The sequence below is a fragment of the Phalacrocorax aristotelis genome, chromosome 5 (assembly GCF_949628215.1).
Source record: "Phalacrocorax aristotelis chromosome 5, bGulAri2.1, whole genome shotgun sequence".
NCBI classification, from domain to species: Eukaryota; Metazoa; Chordata; class Aves; order Suliformes; family Phalacrocoracidae; genus Phalacrocorax; species Phalacrocorax aristotelis.
The window spans coordinates 7,161,890-7,183,442 of NC_134280.1; the positions used below are offsets into that span (position 1 = coordinate 7,161,890).

At 43.8% G+C, this 21,553-nt stretch overlaps 1 protein-coding gene across 1 annotated transcript; it reads right to left on the reverse strand.

The window, feature by feature from the left end:
- Nucleotides 1-3,497: 3,497 nt before the first annotated feature.
- LOC142057221 (histamine N-methyltransferase-like) lies at nt 3,498-21,037 on the reverse strand. The gene is made up of 7 exons (XM_075092834.1): nt 20,928-21,037; nt 17,464-17,660; nt 16,473-16,525; nt 12,898-13,005; nt 9,234-9,364; nt 8,557-8,650; nt 3,498-5,500 (listed from the first exon to the last, which is right to left on the reverse strand). The coding sequence occupies exons 2-7, from the start codon at nt 17,598-17,600 to the stop codon at nt 5,145-5,147; spliced, it is 879 nt and encodes a 292-aa protein (XP_074948935.1). The 5' UTR covers nt 17,601-17,660; nt 20,928-21,037; the 3' UTR covers nt 3,498-5,144.
- Nucleotides 21,038-21,553: the final 516 nt, after the last annotated feature.

Sequence of the window (21,553 nt, forward strand, 5' to 3'; positions counted from 1 at the left end):
GTTAAATTGTGAAAGATTTGACCTGATGTCATTTATATCTCAAGTCATAATTAACACTTAAAGTTCAACTCTATGGCAATTTTCTTTTAATAACACTTAAAACCTATATAGAGCTCAAAGAATTGCATAGACATGATGAAGGATGACTTGAGTGGATGCCAGAATTTCAGCATTAGTAATTAATCCTCAAAACACCTTTGCAAGGCATATGGGTAGCATCATCTCTCTTCAGTTGCTCCTTTGAAGAGAAGCAGGGTTTGTCCGACGCCTCCCTGAAGTCCATGGCACCTGGAGATAAGGACTGAGGCTTTTTCAGCTGCTAAACCGGCTCAGCCTGGCTCCCATCTTTTTGTCTTGATATATTTTTAAATTTTACCACAACCTTTAGAAAGATTATGGACAAATTGCTTGTCAAATGGCTTGGGTTTTCCAATCAGAAGCTATGCAAATGCAGAAGAAAAAAATCTGCTATAAACACAGCTTCTGCTTCTAAGATTTTCATGTGGATGAAATATGAATCTCACTGGGGGAAGAAACGTGCTCTCGGACTGAGACCTTGTAAGCTGAGATTCAGCTCACTGCAAATTTTTACGGTCAAGTTATAACTGCCTGTAAAGCAGGGGTTTAAAATGGAAGTGCTGACAAAACTTTTAAACTACAACAGTGGAAATGGCGCCGCAATAATTTATAATCTACAGGCAGCTTTGGATTTATTATCACAATGACAAATGCACTGTCATTGTTAATAGGATATTTCCCAGCAAGGACTTCTTGTTATGCAAGCCAGGTTCACTATGTCATGCAGCATGATAGCAATAAAGTCTACAAGAATTTGTAATGAACTTCAATTACTAATAGATTATGGTTAATGGGAAATATGTGCAGTAAAGATATGGGTTTTTATATGCGCCTTCTGGTACTCTACAAGGCAATGATTTATGCTACAATTTATGTTAACATTCTCCAGTACGAAAAAAAGCCTAAATTGGTGGAAAGCCACTCCATCCATAACAAATATTTAAGATAATTTTACACATCATGTAAATGAAGATGTAAAATTAGATATTAATCCATTTCATTTCAGCATTTGTATTTTTATTAAAAATGAAGACTTTGCCCTACTGTGTAATGACATTAAAAAATCCTATCATGGCTTGCAAGCATGAATTACACCGATCTAGAAATGGCGACAGCAACCGCGCTGTAAGTGCATTTGTTCAATTTGCGGTTGTAATTAACAGAGCAGTGAGAATATTTTTATACGTATGATTTAAAGTAACAGCCCTGAAGCTGCTCAGGCAGATGTGTTTGATGCAGAGGGGATATAAACGTGAAGACCAGGCTCCTTAGGAGCAGGTCAGCCTTTTCCTCCCCCACTTTTGCTCTTCCCCAGCCTTCCCGCGTGGCATCGTTCCAAAGCTATGCCTCATCTGTGGACATCAGGCTATTCCCTTCCCTGCACAGCAAACCTCCCATGGGAATTACTTTGGGAAATAATCACCTGATGCAGCAACAGAGCCACCAGCTTACGCTTACTTATCAGAGGGACACAGGCCCAGGTGTTTGCCTGCTATTTCAAAGGAGAGTGGTTGTCCCTCCTCCTCCTCCTTCCCTCCCTCCAGTTTTTTCTCCTGTACCTGTAATATAATCTCTATATTCTAGGTTTACGTTCTTGTGAAATGAAAAGAAAAAAGGATGTCTCCCAATTCAAAAAGAAATACTGTTCAGAACCATCTCTGATGAACCTATAGATGCAATGTTAAGGATTGCATTTACCCAGAGTCATATTCTGCAAAATGTTTACACTTCACATCTGAAACACATATTTAGCCAGAAAGGGGCACCCATGCACAAAAAACTTGCAGAATCATTTCTGGTATATTTTTAACAATCAGTGTTATGCTGGTTTAAGACCATTTTTCTCAGCAAACCTCTGTATAAAGTGTATAAATTGACTTTCTAGGGTTGCAAGTGAGGAATACCCATACCATTGGCCCACACATCCAGCTGGGGGTTTGCAAAGAGCAAGGCTGGTCTGGAGAAGTGCTTTTGGACTAAAATTCTACTGGTTGAGATAAGGCAGACTTACTAAGAGGAAAACAATTTGGTGCAGAAAGCACACAGGCAAACTTGCCCTATAAATCCCAGTCCACGGATGGGCTGGACTCCTCAGACATGCTGTGGAATAACAGTATCTCACTGTACAATTAAGGGTGAATCTCACGTGAAAATGTGGCTCTTCAGGCTGTTCAGATGTTGTTTGAAAGTTTTACAAAAACTCCTTTGGTTTTTATGGTCAAATAAGCATAAAATTGGTCTTCCTCACACTCATTAAATGGGCTAAACAACACTTACAGTACTTCCTTCTTGGAAATGTGTGTGTTACAAATTTAAAATTAAAAATAATTTGTCCCTTAAGAGTGCTTTTCTGATTCAGGTTTCCCCCAGGCCCTTAATGGAAGCAGCTGCATATACAGAATGGAGTTTACTGTCATTCCCACCCCCCCTCCACAGTTTTTAATGAAATTCATAGAATCACAGAATAGTTTGGGTTGGAAGGGACCTTTAGAGGCCATCCAGCCCAACCCCCCTGCAGGGAGCAGGGACATCCCCAACTAGATCAGGTTGCTCAGAGCCCCGTCCAGCCTGGCCTTGAATGTTTCCAGGGATGGGGCATCAGCCACCCCGCTGGGCAACTGGGCCAGCGTTTCACCACCCTCAGTGTAAACAATTTCTTCCTTAAATATGGTCTAAATCTCCCCTCCTTTAGTTTAAAACCATCACCCCTTGTCCTGTCACAACAGGCCCTGCTGAAATGTTAGTGCCCATCTTACTTATAAGCCCCTTTTAAAAACTGGAAGGCTGCAATAAGATCTCCCTGGAGCCTTCTCTGCTCCAGGCTGAACAACCCCCAGAATTCTCCGCAGAAGCAGAAGCAGTGGCAGAGGACCACCCTGACGTGTCTGGTCTGAGGTAAGGAGTTGTCTTCTCCAGCCTGGGGTGAAAGTGCCTTTTCCCTCAGTGAATTCTGCTTTCAGATAAGACCCCATGCCACTCCACACCCAGCAAGCAGTCCCTTTCCCCGGCCTCTCGCTTGGTGATTAAAGAGGGGAAGGAGCTCACACATGCATTCACACTGAATCTCCTATTTCTCTGTGTGGGTAGTCATATCCTCCTCTCTTCTTTCCAGATCATCTCTGCTGCTCCCCAACTTCCCTGCTGTCTCCCACATTTTCAGAACAAACCTCCCAAAAAAAACTCTAAAAAGATTTTTTTCTTGTATTTTTTACCTCTGCTAAAGCAGAAAACAACAGGACCTGCCTATGCATCTTGTTGCTGGGTTTTGCTGTTGGATCTGGTTTTTTTGTTGTTGTTGTTCTGGCATTACTGTGGCTCCAAAAGATATGTCACTCCTGACAGGGTTCATGTGGCAATATTCAGTGGTCACCTCTTTCATGCACACTATTTAGAAGAGGTCACTGGCAGCACAAAAGAGCTACAAAAATAATTGTAACTTTAATTTGTTTCCCATTAGAAATGTATGCAGCAATCTGTCCTAATGAGAGATTTTCTTTCCTTCCTGCTCCAGCATGTCACCGTAACAGCTTCCAGATATACTGAGGTCTTCTAATGCAGGAATCTGTACATAGCACTGTGTAAAAGCAGTAATAGATTTTGTTCTGTTCAACAGCTGAGAAATATAATGGAAGCATTCTAAAATACACTGGAATTAATATTTGAACACGAAGAGAAGTGTGTTTCAAACAATTCTCTCTAAGATTATTATAAACAGCCATTAATGCCCAATGTGGTCTCTTGTAAATCACTCTTGTAAATCTTTAACAATCAATATTGAATCAGAAACATATATGCAAAAATAAAAAATAATTTCTTGCAGCTAAAGGATTACCTAAAGTAAATCATTTCAACACTGAATCAAATTATTTCAATGGCAGAAATCACACCTGGCTCACCGGATAAACTGAGTATTCAGACCATTAAATGCATTCAAGTGACTATATTGTATTCCACCATGCATTGTGCCTCGTAGAGAGCATAACACTTCTTAAAACTGTAAAATCATTTAGCAAAGCAAATGTATCAACTACTGGAGTAGAGACAGCCCCACGGAGAGAAGGGACCGAGGACGTGAAGCACCTTCTTGCTGAACATCCTATACTGTATATTGGACAGACTTACCTGACGTGACCCCATTGGAAATGAAACAAATCCCACCGAAACCTGTCAGTTTAGCATCAGGGTTCATTTTTACATCTTCCATGTTACAAAGCTCACAAGCCATGTACGGCCCTTGCTGCCAGGCTAGTGAAAGGCTGTGAGCAGGAGGTTTGTGTGTTTAGCTAAAAATACTAAAAAGCTCTATGTGACAGCAGTTGCTGACTCCTGACAATGCTTTGCATCAGCACGCATTAGTGAAATCCACCTCTCCAGAACGGTTGTTACCACTGCTGTGCCTCGACCATCTTCACTTGTTTTGCTCTTGTGGTGCCAGTAAGGACCTGCCCACAAATCACTCTGCAGAGGCAACAGCACAATCATAAAGTCAAAATACAGGGAGAGAGAAGCAGTGCCATTAAATGAGTTGGCTGCGGAGGCAGGACCAGGCAACCACTGCACGTGCAGAAGGTGTGAGACCACTTTTTTGGTAACTGGCGGTGTGAGATCTTGAAGTCACAGTAAGCTCAAGAGATCCCACTGAGTAGCCACCCAAACAGTCAGTCATTCTGAGTCTCCTCTCTTGCCAGCTGCACTGAGAAGTTGCAATTTGCTTATTTGGTCTGTAGAGAATTTTTAAATTAAGATGGTAAAACCACATATAGTTCTTGATTACTTTTCTGCAGTGCCTGAGTGGATGGTCCAAGTTACATCTGATTACACAACATTCATATAATACAGCACAATTAACTGCTTAGTGAGTTACACATTCATAGATTTGTGCAGAATTAATTGGGCATTAAAGCTCGCTTATAAGAACAGATATTAATACTGATTTCTTAACAGGCTCCAAAATTATATATCAGTACCAAAATAAAGCCACTTACAAAGTATGAAAAATTTATTTCAGCTGTTAACAGCTTGTATCTGGCTCTTTGTTTTGGATTGAGAAGCAAGAAGGGGTTAAGTCATGGCTCAATCACCATTACACTCAGGTTGTTATTAAATAGCACCTTCCCATCTCTCTCTTCACTGCATTCAGGCTTTCTTAATTCTTCCATTACCTGACGCTTTAGTTCAGGAGGAGCAGTTTTAGAAAACTCACAAGTTTCTGTCAGGAAATCCAGCAACAGCTCCCCATCCTCGTTCCCTTCAATAAAGCAGCTTGTTATGTCCATGTAGGATGGGAGCTCATGGAACTGGTACTTCAGCCCTGCTGAATCCAGTATCTTTTTGATGTCAGCAGAGGAAACGTAAGAGCAGAGATCATCCAAAGGGAAGGAAGACCCGAATTTCTTCCACAGCGTTTCCCAGCCGCTGCTTCCTAAGAGATAAACCACCAGAAGAATGCTCACGACTAAGGAAAAAACACTATTTGAACAAATTTTTGATCATCTGGGTTTTTTTAGCAGTTTTTCTCACTGTGAGAGGGGTCTCTCCAGAGCTGGGACATGTGTCCTGGAGCATGGTGGAGACAGCTGCCTCCCTGTTTCTGTGCCTCGTGGTTGGGGGCTGCAGGAGGGGTGTGGACATGTTACTTACCCTGGAGCTCCAGCACCTCCCACTGAGCCCCCAGCTGAGGCCAGAGCAGCTCAGTGCACTCAGTCCTCCCCCCTTCCACTCCCAGCACGCTGCACCCCTCTGCTTCATCTGCTTTGGCAATATCTCTCAGGGACATCCTTCTATAGTCCACATGCTGAACACCAGCTATTCAGAGCCTTCTTCTTGATTTAAACTATTCCCTAAATTTCAGCTGCCTGTTTGGAAGACAAAATCCTCTCCTATTCCTTCACCTAATTACCTTGTGGTAGAGCTACATGTGAGCCTCACTGAAACAATTGTTGCCAGTAAACTGTCTCTCTGCTACTTGGAATACATGGGGTGCAAAAGCCTGACCATGTTGTCCCTGTGGCTGGATGTGTGATGGAGGAAAGGGAGGGGTGGACAGAGCCCGGGATGAAGCTGCACCATCCTCCCAGGCTTCAGCCTTTGCTCCCATCATGCTCACATGCTGTTGGGCATGGGCAATGAGAGGGCTGCCCATCACCCCAAGTAGACCTCCCCAGAGGTGCTAGAGGGACATTTTGGCTGTGCACTAGTTGTTTGTGCAAAGATGAAGGGTGAGGAAGGGAAAAAGCTCCTGTAGCACCGCAATCACCTCCAGAACTAAGCCCATGCTGAGCCCACGCTTGTGCACACACCTCTTCTCAAGGGACGTTTTACAAAGACAAAGAAAACCAGCTGGGTAAGCTGAAAACTCCCCAGGTATGTCTTCACATCTTTATTTCCCCTCACCCTGGATCTGTGATTCAGCATTTCTGCTGTAAATCATTTATAAAAGGATCACTCAGAATGACTGGATGGGATGAAAATAACTTGGAGCCTAATGAGCAGCTCTTGAGAGTTATGACTATAAATCTCCATAACTACTAAAACCAGTTGCTCGGCGGTTTTGCAAATGCTTTATCTGCAAACAGTTATTTATAGTCAAATAAACAGTTTGGTGTTTAGAAGATGGGCTACAATATTTTCTTTCACCTGGTGGAAATTGAATGCAGAGCACTAATTGCAGAAAATTTGCTGGTGTCAGTGTTGTGTGACTCAGTGCCATCTCTGAGCCGAGCAATTATACACTACCTGAACGAAGCATTATTATAATAGCTCTCAATAGGCTCAGCATATGGCACTACTTTTGTTTTCAAGACGATGTAAACAGATTTTTTAAATGTGTTAAAAATAACCCTGCATAGCTCTTGCAAGTCGCCTGCTCTCCCGGCAAGGACGGAGCAGGAAGGATGGCAACCTTCACTGACTGACCGACCAAGCCCCCTCCCATCAATCTTATTCCCAGACTGGCTTTTAATTAACACAACTTAATGTGTTTGTGTTGGAGATGGCAATACCTTCATTTTTTGAAATGAGCTTTGTCCTGCTTATCTTTCAGTGCCTCTTTTTGCTACAGTGCTCATTTTCATAACACTTCCTTCTTCCCCTCTCTATACTTTTCTTGCCCCCAAGGTTTCCCCCTTCCTTTCCTCTCTGCTATTCTGAGCCCTACTCCTCTCTCCCATTTTCTTGCTGGCCCCAGCAATTTCTGCTCCATTCTGCTCCATCATAAAACACTGAGTTGCCTGGCCCAGAGAGGACTTCCAATATTTTTCATGAATTCAGATTTTTAATCACATCAGTTTTGAATAGACACGTGTTCCTCCCTGTATTCATTTCATGAATATCCAAAGGGACAGGTTAAGCAACTGGAAAAGAGTTTCAATTAACTATACACAGGTAATCAGCAATAGTCTCATATTATGATCTGTTCTCATTCAGCCAAAGAGCAAGAACAGTAACTCAGATAATTTAAAATACAGATTTCTTGTAGCGAACTGCTTGAAAACATTTTAAAGCAAAAACATTTTGGAGAAAAATAGTTTGAATAAATTCAGGTCAGATAAGTGCCGCTTCAGTGTGGACTCTTCATGACCACAAAAAAAAGGAACTCCACCAAACACATTACAGTTTGCAGACATGGCCAAATTCAATAAAAAATTAAGCTTAAACCTCTGAACAAGTAACAACACCCCTGACAAAGCTATCAGATGTGACTGTTTACAGAACTAAAATTTCCATAGCTTGTGAGGCAAATTTGAGGCTTTCTAGAGTCAAATTATACCCCGCCATTGCAGTATCTCTAGCATATCTTGCCCACAATATTAAAAGGTCATTTTTTACTCTGCTCCCACATTTTCCTGCTGGATTGACCACAGAGCAACACTTTGAGATCTGAAACAGCCTAAGAATGCTGTTTTCCACCCAAAATGGTGATATTAAGGAAACGGGCAGTTTGAGAAGAAAATGAACCATATGTGCTCTAACACCTGCTGCATGGCACAATCGTAGCTCTTTGCTTAATGCCGCAAGTCTCCAGGAGCGAGGTAATGCAGTGCCCAGTCTGAAAAGCCTTTTACAGAAAATAGCGGCAGCTGAAGGAGCTCTTGTGAGCGAGAGTTGTGGGACGGAGCCTCTCGCCCACTTCGGGGCTTTCTGCTGCCATCCATCACTGGCCAGGCTGTAGGATGGGGAAGGGCAGAGGGCAAGAGAAAGGCATTTTGTGCCCATTGCACAGATTTGCTGGCCCACAAAGCCTTTGGCTTTACAGCCTGCAGCACAGAGCTGTGCAGATATAGATGGCATGAAGATTTCAATGGATGTAGATGGGTGGACACCATTTATTATGCAGCCAGTTCACTTCTATACGTGATAAAGGATGTTTTAAATAAAAATGTCCATTGGTTTCTAGTTGGCATCTGTTGAACTTGCAGGAACCCCAAAGCTCCTAATGGCTCTTGCCTGACCAAGCAGTGCTATCGGAGCAGCTCTCACCTGACACCAGGATAATGAGGAGCTTCCCCTGTGCTTCCAGGAGGCTGTGGAAATACCGGATAGTCGCTGGGACATCTTTCACATAATACAGCATCTAGAAAGAAGAGAGGTGCTTACAGAGGTACAGTGCAATCTGGTGAATGTTATAACGGGTACCACTAGGTAAAAGAAACCCATGGGGGCAATCTGGAGAGAAGTGCAGCTGGGTGACAAGACACGTTAGCACAACTCCAGTCAGTGGGCCCACGCTACAAGCTCAGGGCTGTCACTGTCTTGCCTGCTCTCTGGCTCTCCCAGGACCAAGATCATGTTCATTCATTAACCTGGGTTAAAGAGACTTGGTTTTTCTTAGCAGTGAAGATGGCTTGTAATGGCTGCGGTAAACTTGGAAGTACAAAGGTAATTTCACAGAGAGGACAAGGAGCTTTGAAAACACTAGGTAAAATGTATTTTTAGTTGACTGCCACCCACAGCCTTGTTAATAGGAATACTGTGCTCAGAGTTGCTTTGCTGTAACTCATCTTTCATTTTCGTAATTCACTTATACTTAAGTACTTTAAATTACAGGGAAATAAACTCACCTTTCTTTCCCTTAGAGTCGATAATGAGGTCACGTACTTCATGCATCCTTTTAACAGCCAAATCTTTGACAACATTTACTTTGCAGAGACTTTTACCTGGATCATGTGAATGAAGTCCCATTTTTTAGACTTCTTTTCTGCATTCATTCGACTTTCATATTCATAAGCTGTCTCCTCATGCCAGGTAAACTTTATGTTCTCGAGGTTTGTTGTCTCAGCCACACGCTCTGAAATACGGGAGAAGGCAGGACAGAACTTATCTCAATTGCAAATATGGGACCAATTTCCATTCAGAGCTTTAATACATCCAAAAGTCATATTTAGGTAGAAAGTTTTGGTACCAGTTTAACACAGCAGTGGAATATTTAAAACCTTGAGCCTGTATGTGAGAAGGGGGCTGTAAAGGTCTTTGTAAGATGAAGTCTTAAGAGGGTCTGGTGCTTTACTCTTCACACCCTCATTTGGGCTCACCCAGTCTTTACCTGGTTACACAAAAGAAATAAACTCTTCCCCGTGACTGGCTCAAGATGCATTAAAAGATGTTGGTTGGGATAAACAGTTAAGAGTCCATGAGCAGCACATTTCATGCTGAATTGGAGAAGAGCTGAATGCCCCTTTGTTAGGTGCCATGCAAGACCCACATGGCTGAGCAAAAGGCAGGCCATGGCAAAGGGTTTTCCAGAGACTGAAGAAATAAATACAGGGGCTCGAGGATGGATCGAGGGGACTGTGTTTTGGAGAGAAAGCACAATTAAAAGCTCAAAAAGGGCAGAGAAAGCAAATGGCTTGCTCTGGGAATGTCCCGGGGATGGTGAGAGAAGGAAGGAGCTTTGCTCCATAAGCAAGGACATATCTCTTGACATCTGGCTTCTTCAGTGTTCAAATAATTTTTCAGAAGCCCACAGTTTTGCCCGACTGCTTCAAGTAAAAGGGATAATAGTGTTTTAAAGCAAAGACACATGGGGTATTTTCAGGCTTTACTGCAATGCACATCCAGCACCTGAGGAAAGCAGAAAGCTGGAGAAGTGGATTCAAGGAATAAGTTATATTGAGGGCCTGGATCATCACAGCATTCCTTTGCTTTTTATGAGAGCAAAACTGAGAGATAATTTCATAATTTAGGGGATGCTGGAATACTAATGTCCATCTGCTGGCATATGGAGCTCATCTCACTGCACTCCTGCCTGGCACTCGGGATTGCTGCAGGACAAAGCTAGCCCTGATGCGATTGCTGTGCTTCGCTGGAGTTAACGTAGATTTAAAACTTAAATGGCCCAAAGGCAGACTGAGCCTTAGCTACAGAACACATGTTCAAAACAACATGATTTGCTAAGACCAGTGCCTTTACACCACTAATCACAATGTTTCTCCTTTTGGGCTCTGATTAGGATGTACCCTGGTCAGACAGATGAGAAATGCTCCATCAGAGCTTATCTCTTTTCTTTTATGGCTGGAAATGGGCCACCCCTTTCAGATGCTTGCTGCTGTTACCCTGTCTGCTACCATTTATCAGTCACTGGCCCCGGCACTTGTAGTTCAGATTCAGTTTGCTGTTATAAACTCATGCTTCATTCAGCAGCAGTTCATTTCACCATCACAAATAATCTGGTGCAATCTGGTTCGGTTCAATTGTTAGACAGTCTGAGAGGAGAAACTAGGTAGAACACTGAGTTTCTTGCCAAGGTGGGCTTATAAAGTAAAAATTTCAGAAAGGACAAACTCATTCTGACTATGGGAAGTTTCCACCCAAAGATTCATCTGAAACTAAAACACATCACCCTAGCTGTTCAGAAAAGTTTTCCATAATTTTCTCCCGGGCTCAGCTGAGATTGTTGTCTGGGTCAGAAGCCGGTCGTGTGCCCTTGACGGGTGCCATCAAAACTGGGCTGCCTGCAGTTGTGCCGCGCTGTGCAGGCCATGGCAGCACAGCTCAGTTGGGATGTGACCAACACGCCAACCACGGTCAACAAGGGACTTCACCTGGACATGGACCAGGAATATAGGAAAGTCACAGCCTGGGACTCTGAGGAGAGCCTCCATCATAGAATGCAACCTAAGAAAAACCTCAGTTTGTCATCACTGCACGTCCCTGTATGAAGTTTCTCTTGTGAGCGTAGCTTCTCCTTCCCAAGGAGAAAGTATCTGTTTAGGCAGAAAACATAACTACTGAATCCTCAGAGGCACAGATAATGTTTCCAATTCTCCCCGGAAAATCTTAGGGCTCAGAAACCTAATTAATGATACCTACTGGGGACATGATTAATTACCAAATAAGAAAGTTTAAAGAAAGAAATTCAGATGAATATTTCATTCTAGTCTAGCATAAAACTTAAAATAAGGACAACGTCTTATATTTTCTTTAACTTTCTTCCGGAAAAAACCTCGCTGAAGTAGGATAGGACTGCCAGTTAATTGGTGGTAGGTGGCGAGACCACTAGGAAGATTCAGCGCAAATCCAGTCCCCCATAGCCTATGGTTAATGGCCCAGACCGGACAGAAATGCTGTGTGCAACTGCCCAAACTGTCTTATAAACAGAGCAGATGCTTTGTTGTCCATTCTTCACCATCCCAGCCTGGAGCAGTGTAAAAGCTCCTGGGATTTTGCACAAGATAGCCTTTCAAAGATCAGGTCCATGTAACACAGAGACAGATATAAAACAATGATGTGTTTCCTGGGAGCCTTTGGTGCTTCCAGTGACTGTGAACTCCCCTGCTGCAGGGAGAAAGGGTTTGTTGCTATTATTATTTTTCCTCTTAGACTTCCACAGTTGCTTCATACTGGGAATGCTTTGTTTTTAAGGCCTTAAGCAAGAGTAAGAGTTGGAGATTTACAGCGTGATTTTGCAGTCTGGTATTTAGTATTGTTTGGAGCATTTCCAACTACGCAGGCGGCTGACGAGGTTCATTCATTACTGCCACGTCCATTCAGCAGCCGCTTTCTGGCAAGGTGTGCTCTGCTCGGGGCTGCTCACAGCCTGTACGGTGTAGCTGGTGTCACCTCCATACAAGACCATAATTACCTGCTAAGGTAAAGCCTGGTAGGTGTTAATCCAGTGATAAACTGTGGATTGATATTTAATGCTCGCTTTGTAAGGCAATTTGACCAAAGCACCCCTGCTAACATTCAGTCCTCCTTGGAAAACGCTTGGCTTTCCTTCAGGAATGTTGCTCAGTCCTTTGTGCTGGTGGAAGGAAACAAGCTCTAAGCCATGGACCACACAGCAAAAGTCTTTCTTATCCACCTTGCTTTCTTTTCCCTGTTTTCAGTTTTAAAGGATGGCATCTAATTTAGTGCAATACTGTGAGATTTAGCTATTTGGAAATTATTTTTAAGAGATGTGAGAATTACCATGAGACACTAAAATTTTCTGTTCGAAGTTGAGGAAGGATCCTGATTCAGTGCAAGCTGAAGGAGAAAAGCTTTCTCTCTGACATGTGGGGATTTTACTCTATTCCCATACAATCACTCCCCAGTTCCCACCTTGCTTATCTTTTAAAGTCTGCCTAGTCCCAAGCGTTTGCCACGCAGAGCTCTTTGCAGGATGAGAGAGTAAGATTTTAATGCAAGACTGAACATTGTTGAAAAGCACTGATGGCAAAAAAAGCATAAAATAGGGACTTTTTTTAACTTTTAAGAACCAGTTCTGACAAGAACACAGTTGAATGTGGGGTTGTCCAGCATTCAACTCTTTTTAATACATTTAGTGTACTTAATGTAAAGTCAATATATAAATTAAATTAATGTATCAATGTAAAATACCTTTGTACTTGAAGATTTGGTCAGTACTTGGCTCTATCACATCATTGTTGATGGTGACCCCTGGATATCTGGCTTGTAATTTTGAGAGAATCAGCAGGTCTATCTCACCTAGGGAAGCAGGCGACATAGGAATACAAGATGAAAGCAAAGCTCAGGCAAATGTTATCTCAACCACCAATTCATCCCCAGGTTGAAGACTGATGCCTGCCATTCACGGACAGAGAATGTACCACACAGGTACATGCAGCTGCTTTGTATTCTCAGCAGATTGCCACTGAGGCTTTAGCTTTAGGATCTGAGAAAAATTTAAATATCAATCCCAACTATCTTCACTCCTCCTCTCTGACTAACTCCATCAGTGCCAAGGGGAAACCAGACAGAGTCATGCGTGTGGAGTGACCTTTTATTTTCTGGACGTGGCTTAATCTTCCACAGAAGGTCCTAAATGACTCTGATAATACCAGTTCTGATGGTCTCAAGTCACCAGCAAACCTGGCAGGATTTCTTACTCGTCAGTAAGAGCATTTTTAGCCAAGCACCTCACTGGTTACCAGGCCATGTGGGTGAGGGAGACAAGAATATGTGTTTTCACTGGAATCAGAAACAACATTCCTGTCGGTTTGTCTTCAGTGTCCTGTGGCTTTTTCCATAAGTACAACAAATAGTGCACATACCACTTATGTTTATCTAACTCCTGTTTATAGAATATCCCAGAGCTGACAGTACTTCCTTTCTGAGGAGTAGTTCTCTCTGGATACTGTTCAGGCTAGCCGCAATTATTTTACTGATGGAAGTACCAATAGATCCAATATTTCAAAATTAAAAAAGAGCTGCCATTGCTCTTGGCCACATCTCCCCACCTACAATATAGGAAGCTCGGGGAGGTGATGCTCCTGGCTGAGGCATGGGTCCAGGGACAACACCTCGCTGGCATGCTTAAGTTTCTTAGGGCTCACTTCTGCTTATTGTGCTTGAATAAATTTTAGGTGGATAAATAGTGGAAGAATAAATTAAGGTAGAAAGAGTGAAGCAGAGGGTAACTGGTGAACTGGTCCCAGGGGTCGTGTTACAGACAAATATTGAGCTTTGTCCTGAAGGATGTACTTGTGCTTGCACACAATGCCATATTATAAAATTACCCACAAATGAACAAAATTATGTACTGAATGGAAGATCACCCAGTAAACTCTGATGGTCAGAGAGGCTCTTGCTGAGGGACCATGGAGGGAGGGCACCCATCGTATTTGCAGGGCCTCTGCCCACCCTCATGATTTTCAGTTGCCTCTGGGCTCCCGTCAGCCCCTTCAGCATTAGCTCCATTTTCCAGAAGATTTGGGGTAAAAAAGGAAAATATTGAGGATTAAATAGCCATAATGTGTGCCCCAGAGCTCAACCCAGCACACCAGGTCCTCCCCCAGGAGCATCCTTTTCACTACAAAGAGCTCTCTGACTGCTTCTGGCCCCACCACACATCACCGTGGGTCAAAACCATGTACACCAGCCCAGGTCTCACCTGCTCTTTAGCACCCCGAGAATTTAACCCAAAAAGTTCAATCTTTTCAAACCTATGTGTCTTAAAGCAACTAATAACACCAAAATTTACGTGGCATCTGTGCAAGCACATTCTTTGAGGGAGGGAAATTGGATTTCTGACGTAGCTGAAATAGCTGCAGCTTTGCTATCACTGCAAACATTGTATTCTGTTGAAAAATCAGAGCAAAGTCAGTCATCTGCAGCCTACCATGGTAAAATCTGGGAACACAGAATTTTTAATGAACTACTGCAATATTTTTGATTTTTGGTTGCTTTACCAACTTTCTGTAAAATGGATTAGCCCTTTGAGAAGGCTGTGCAGGTCCTGATAAAAAAAAAAGTTGAATTTCACATTTCCATATGTGGATAGGTTAATATATTCCCTTTCACTCTTATGTGGCCAAACCACCCTTGTATTTTTTTTAACAAAAAACCCACCCCTTTGATTCATAATTTAATCCACAGCCTTAATTGACTTCAGTTAGGTCTTTTATATGCAAACAAGTGCCCTGAGGCATTTTACAGTCAAATCTGTGGCAGCTTGCATTATCAACAATTTGGCAATTAGGCTATCCAAATTATTTAAACTCTCCAACACAATTACCTTTTAAAGGCTACCACTATGTTCACCATTAAGTTTCTAATTAAACATTTTACGTAACGGGATAGTTTATAGCACAGTTGCTACTTTATAGCAGCCTTGATGACTTTTATGGTTTTTAAAGGTACAGAGTGCTGCACGCTGGAGTGTGAACTTAATAAGGCAGAGGCTGTAGGCAAAGGCAGCCGCTGTAGACGGTGGATGTAATGGGATATGATGCTACACTAAATGGTTTGCTTGTCTCTTGAGGTGGAAAAATGGAAAGGAAATGCTTTCCTTCGGTTCTCCCTCCCTGTGAAGTGCAGGGGTAGATGGGGTCAGGGCAGCTCCCTCGCCAGGGTTAGCTGGGGGGGGGAATTTGGGAATTGGCTTCCTCCTGACACCCCGTGGTGGGAACAAGCCAGCAAGGAGCAGGGTTTTGGTGGTGTTGAGGTTCTTTTACATCACAAAATGAGATTAGCCTTCACATTATTGATTGAATATCCGTCATGCTAAGCTGGAGTGTCCCTGGTTAGGCAGTTAAGTACCTCACTTAAAGTAAAGTGTTCCTGTTAAAAACAACATTCTTTTTGGCAGAAGAATGGTTTCCCTTGTTTGGCGAGCAATGTTCCTATTCTGTCACACTGTGTTTTATACTAACACCCACCATTTACATACAATTCGTTTTACTTATTAGGGGAGATTGACAAAGCTGAGATTAGTCTTTGGAGATGGTATGATTAAAGCATTTAAACTAAATTAACTGTTCTTATAAATTTTAATTTTGATGACTTAATGGGCAGAGCAGAATTAGAAAACATAGGCTTTAATTATGGGGGAACTTAAGCAAGAATTTAATGAGAAGAAGCCACTTGATGTTATTGACTTTTTTTTTTCCACCCAGTGAACTTCAGATAAGAGACTTATATCTTCTGATTTCTTCTGGATTTCCTCTGGAGCTTATGTTCATCTCCAGTGTTTTGGGGTACAGTAGCTCCAGGACGGTCTTATGCATTGACAGTGGCCAGCAAGTAGATAGAGGCACAATAAGGCTGTCACATAGCAGGGCAGGAGGTGGCAATGATGGGGAGTTACTACATCAGTAAATAGTTACAGGGGAGAGTAACTGCAATGCAAGTGAAAATTTAATATTCTGAGGCATCTAAGATATTATGGTGCTTTGTTTGCATAGAAACAGTGTGGGGCAGTTCAGGCTTCTCTCTGCCCTTCAGGAGTGATGGTGCAGAAGGAGGTTTCTCGTGGAGGACATACAAGAATCAGCGTGAGGAAGCACAAGCTGTTTTCAGGTGATGTGGCCACACACCAGCTAATGCCATCTGCTCCTGCAGCTGACTTCCCAAGACAAGACTTATTTCCCACTCTGCTCCTTTCTGCAATTCGTAATCCTCTATTCTTTGAAAAAGAGGGGGAAAACATATCCATATCGAAGTTCATAGCATACCTGCTCCACCACCAACACTTAGAATATTGATTGTAGACTTCCCGTTTCCAACACTGAAAAACATTATTTATACATTTTTTTGAAAGCTACCCAGTAGAGGGAGTTACATCCATTTTGGGAAGCACCAGAGATCCTATGAAGACCAAAATCTGGAAGACAAAATCAAACGCAACTGCACATGTACAGGCATGCCTGCGAGCTGGCAGGAGGGGGCAGATTCAGAACCCTGCTCTTTGCAGATTCCTGATTTCCAGTTATTTTGCCAATTTGTAGAGGAGTGCTGCTTTTGTTATGAGCGCATACAGGCAGCAGCAGGTATGTACCTTCTCCATGTCTGTGCTTCAAGGACCAGAGACCTCCCTGGATCTGGACTAGCAGCTTAAAAATTGTTTGTAGAAGATTTAAATTTTGTAAAATGGGGAGGAAGAGACGAGAGTGTAACATGTTTGAAATCCGCTAGTGAGGCTTTGGCAAGGCCATAAACCGCTGGGCCCAGAGATGGCCCTCCTCAGAACCAGGATTTGACCCCAGCTGCCTGCTGCCCAAGCCAGCCTGCAAAGTGAGGGGTCCAGCAAAAAACATGCATGGCAGGCAAAGCAGAAGCATTATTTACACATACTAGAGAGCACCTAAACATTACCTGAAAAGATTAGTTTTAAAAAGATGTTTTCAATCAAAATTAATATTGGAACGCAGTATCTCTTACTGCATTTTAGACTTGATTCAGGGTAAGTTAAATTTGCATGCAACAAAACAATTCAGCCTTATCTCCTCCCTGCTAGGCAGGCTCCGCCCCAAAGAACAGCCGTTTAGTGGTGTGTGCAGAGGAAAATGCCAGCCAAGCCCTACCACAGACCTACAGAAGGGGAGGCCGACAAGGAACAGCAATCTGCCTCTTGCAGGCTGCCGCCCGAGCCTGGCCGAGCCCATCTCCACCGCAGGACCATGCCCCGGGCTGTCCTTCAGCTCGGTGTGGCCACCTCTGAGTTACCTCGCTATCACGGCCGGCAGCTGCCTCTCCATGAACCCCTGCATGCACTGGTGCTCGGTTGAATTCGCGAGGAAGAGGCGGAAAGACTGGAGGTATCTGGCAGGGTTGACGGACAAGCTCCTCATGGGTGATGCCATGCTGGGGGTTGGAAGGGTGCAGGAGGGAACAGGTTTCTCCCTGCAGCTCTTCTTTCAGTCCTAGAGAAGGAATAACAAATGCCGGAAAAGTAAAAAACAGCACATGCCCAGACTTTGCTCCCTGTCCTTGGCCCTGCTAGTTCGCCTTAGAACAGTTAAAAAGTATGATGTAAGTTTTAGATAGAAGCTGTAAATCAGGTTTGAGCAGCAAAGGGTAATACATCATCTTTAATCTGTGCAGAGGAAATGCCAGCATTTTTTAACTGTGCTGACACAGGGCTCTGCTAAACCCAGTAAAAGGGTCTTTAGACGGTTCTTAAATAAAAGAAAAATTCCCCTATTTCTTAAACGCATGGAGAGGCTCCAAAGACTTGGTCTGGATTAGAAGAAAGTGCAACACGCATCTCCAGAGATACTGGCAGATGTCTCTATCTGGTTTTTTAATCTTTTGATGTTCTTAAATGGAATGCTGATGGTGGGGTGAAAACAATAAAAACCTCATAAATGCACTCTTTATTTTTCTAGTTCCTCTGAAGATAATGGTATGATTCCCATGGGCTAAGCAGTTAATTCACGAAAACCACGTGAGTTACTGGAGTGGATGTTGTGCTAAACCTGGCTTACACAGAGTAGGGAGCAGGGGAAGCAGAGTGTGCTACTGGGAAATGTCGGGCTGTACCTTGAAAAGTACAAAAAGCCGTGTTCATCCCCTCTTAAACTACAGTTTAAGTCTATCACATCTTGTCCTAACTGGCAAGGAGAAAAAGGTCCTCTTTTTTCTTGTGGGTCCCAGGCTTAAGGACCACACTGCATCTCTTACCATCAGATCCGACTTCCCTGCAGAGCTTACATCCCAGCCATCTCTTGTTATTTTTTGTACTCCCTTTGGACTGCCTCCCACCAAGCCCTGTTGTTGTTGAAGTGCAGCAGCCAAGAGCAAAAACCTCCTACCTGCTGAGGTCCCCCAGCTCTGAGTGCAGCCAGGACGGCTTCCCTCGCCCCACTGAGACCCCACGCTGATTGCCTTCACTCACCAGCACGACCACTGAAATACAAACCGTGGTTTTTTTCCAGACTACTTCTCCTGTCCCTTTGAATTATAATTCCGTCCTCTGTTGTGCTCAAGTCCCTCCCAGTGGCGCACTGAATAACCACAGCCTCACCACTCCCCCAAATCATGAATGGAAACATGAAAGAGTAGCAAGTTCAGGTTCATACTCATCATTACCTCCTTTTCTGGTGGTGAACTGTGGATAACTTTTCTGACTAACTGTCCAACCAGTTTTCCATCCACCCAATAACTGTCTCATCAAGGTCACGTCTTCCTTGCTTGCTTATGAGAATGTCATACAAGGCGGTGCCAACCCTAAAGCTTCTGTATAGGAGTGCCTCCTTCTCCCCTGTACACTGGGACAGTTACAGCACTGACAGAGAGATGGGCTTGGCACAATTTCTCCCTGACATTTCTGCGTTGCCTAGCCATCCCCTTATTCTCTTTCTCGTGCTCACTCTTTTTCAAAGAACAATTTCTAGGGATAACCGTTGTGCTGAGCAGCTGTGGTTCCCCAGCTCCTATTGCTCCCTTTTCAACGATAATGTGAGCTGCTTGGCTTTGCCCACCTTCCTTTGCTGCTCATGCCAAAGATAACATCCAACTCATGACATGGTTTTGTTTTGCATCCCATGAGCCACATCTCTACACATCTCGAAGGTTCCCACAGGAGGACGCGTGGTGAAGGTTGGTGCTGATGCACCTCCTCCAGCAGGTGATGCTACCAGAGCTGCCAGGTCAATTAGCAACGCCTGTTAACCTCCGTCCTTGAGGCAGTCCCAGGGCAGCAACCTCCAGAGCAGGACCCAAGGCATGATTTTCCGCCCATACCACCCCTGAGGCAGACCTGGCTTTCAGCACTCTCCTCGTGCCCTAGCCCCTCAGACAGCAAGGATGCTTTCAAGGGAAAAAACAGAAAAGCCAAGTCTGTTAAACAACAACAATGATTAAAAGGGCCTGGTAACAAGTAGATGGGAGAGCTTTAAAAGCTATGCTGGGTCCTGGATGCCCACAATAGCCCCCCCCAGCTACAAAGCTTACCCCCCCACCAGTGCTTCAATGAGCCTGGTGGTGTTAGATAAGAGAGGCAATCCATTCTGTGAGTTAGACAGACAGACCAAGAAGTTGCAGCTGAACTGACTCTGTTCTGTTCTGTTGTTATTAACTATATAACTAACAAACTAACATAGATAGTTACTATGGATCCATCTGTTAGGTGGAGGACAATCGCTCAGGCTCACAGGGCAGTATCTGCCCACACTACCCGCCCAGCTCCGCCGCCGCACATGAGCCCTCTGACAGGCACACCAACACCCTCAGACCCTTTTCCCAGATGACAAGCACTGAGATTCCCAGCAAAACCTGAATTAACCTGGGGAAACCAAGTATAAATTTTGCCAGCGAGAGTAGGGAAGGAAACACCTGGATGTACGTCAGAGAACTGCTGCTAACCCACCCTGAAAATGAAGCGGGGCATTCCTTGTTTACTCATTCCTCTGCTCTGCCCAAGTCCTTGCTTTTTACTTTAAGTGCATAAAGAGGCTTTGCCATTTGCCACTAACATATTTTGCTTCCTTCAATCTTGAAAAAATATTTTGCAGTTAATAAGAGGAGATTTAGATGATCAACCTTTTTTCTATGCCTCCCTCTACTTCCTGTGATTTAATTTGCTGACGTCCTCTGCTCGACGGTCTCTAATGAGAGGCTGAGATTCATTTTCTTGTTAGGTGCAGTTCAAGTAATTTGTCTCATTTATTTCATTATGCTTTTGGCTGTTTGAATTTGCCCCATTTATTTCATTATGTGTTTTGCTGTTAGAACTGCGGCCAGTTCACTTTAAAAAGGAGTAAAGAGAAGGAAGAGAAGGATTTTTTTTCTGAATCAGGCTGATAGAAACTTTTGGATAATAATACTCATTTAGGCATGTCCCCTTCAATGATAATCCAAATTTATAACTACCTCCCTAAAAAGATTGAGGAGTGTCAAAAACGGCCTCTGTGTTTACGCTGCAGTTGCTTGATCCACCCCTGGTTTTCACCAGCACTAGCAGAATTAAACCTCCTTTAAACTCACCCTAAAATTCTTTAAACCTTCCCCATGAAGCCAGAAAACAAAGTGAGTGTGCCCTCAGCTGTAAACTATTTGCAGCAGGAGCTTGGGCTTATTAGCACAGGATTATGGCTTTTCACTGAAAGCCAGCAAAACAGGGATCCCTCTTGGAAGAATTTAACGCAATCTGTTAAGCTCGTGCTTGCCTCGGAGGCAGCTGTACTTACGTGCGAGTGATCCGTGCCTCTCGGGGCCACGGGCTCCCACGGCGTGATGCTGCTGCGGAGCTCGGGATGTGTTCCCGGCCGGCCACCTTCCCGGCAGCTGCTGCCGTCCCACCCCCGGGGCCGCGACGTGGCAGCACGGAGGAGGTTTGGCTGCCTGAGAAAGGAGCAGGCAACACCATAACCTCATGCAGCAGCAGCTGCCTGCAGAGGCAGAGGGGGCAGCTTAAACCCTGCCCGCCATGTCCACCCGGCACCCTCCGCGTGGTCCATACTGGCTGTCCCACCAGCCACACCTGGCGCGGCCATCAGCACGCTGGGAGCGTTTAGACATGGAGATCTATCAACATGTTAATTAGAGTCCAGATGAAAAATAAAGCCCTGCCACTGGTATATAAGAAATGTAACCCCTGATAAATTGGAAATAGTTGTCTCGGTGTGTGGCACATGGCAATATACAGTTTTATTTAGAGTTTGCCTATGGAAGCCTACTGTTATAGGTTGCTTTGCTTTTAGCTAGTTTTCTTGCCAGCAGCTGAGATTTTGCTTATCCCTTACTTTCCAAGGCTTAAGCAATGGGAAGCATTTTCGAAGCTGGGTGCACCCTCCGCAGCCCTGTTATGAGCTGT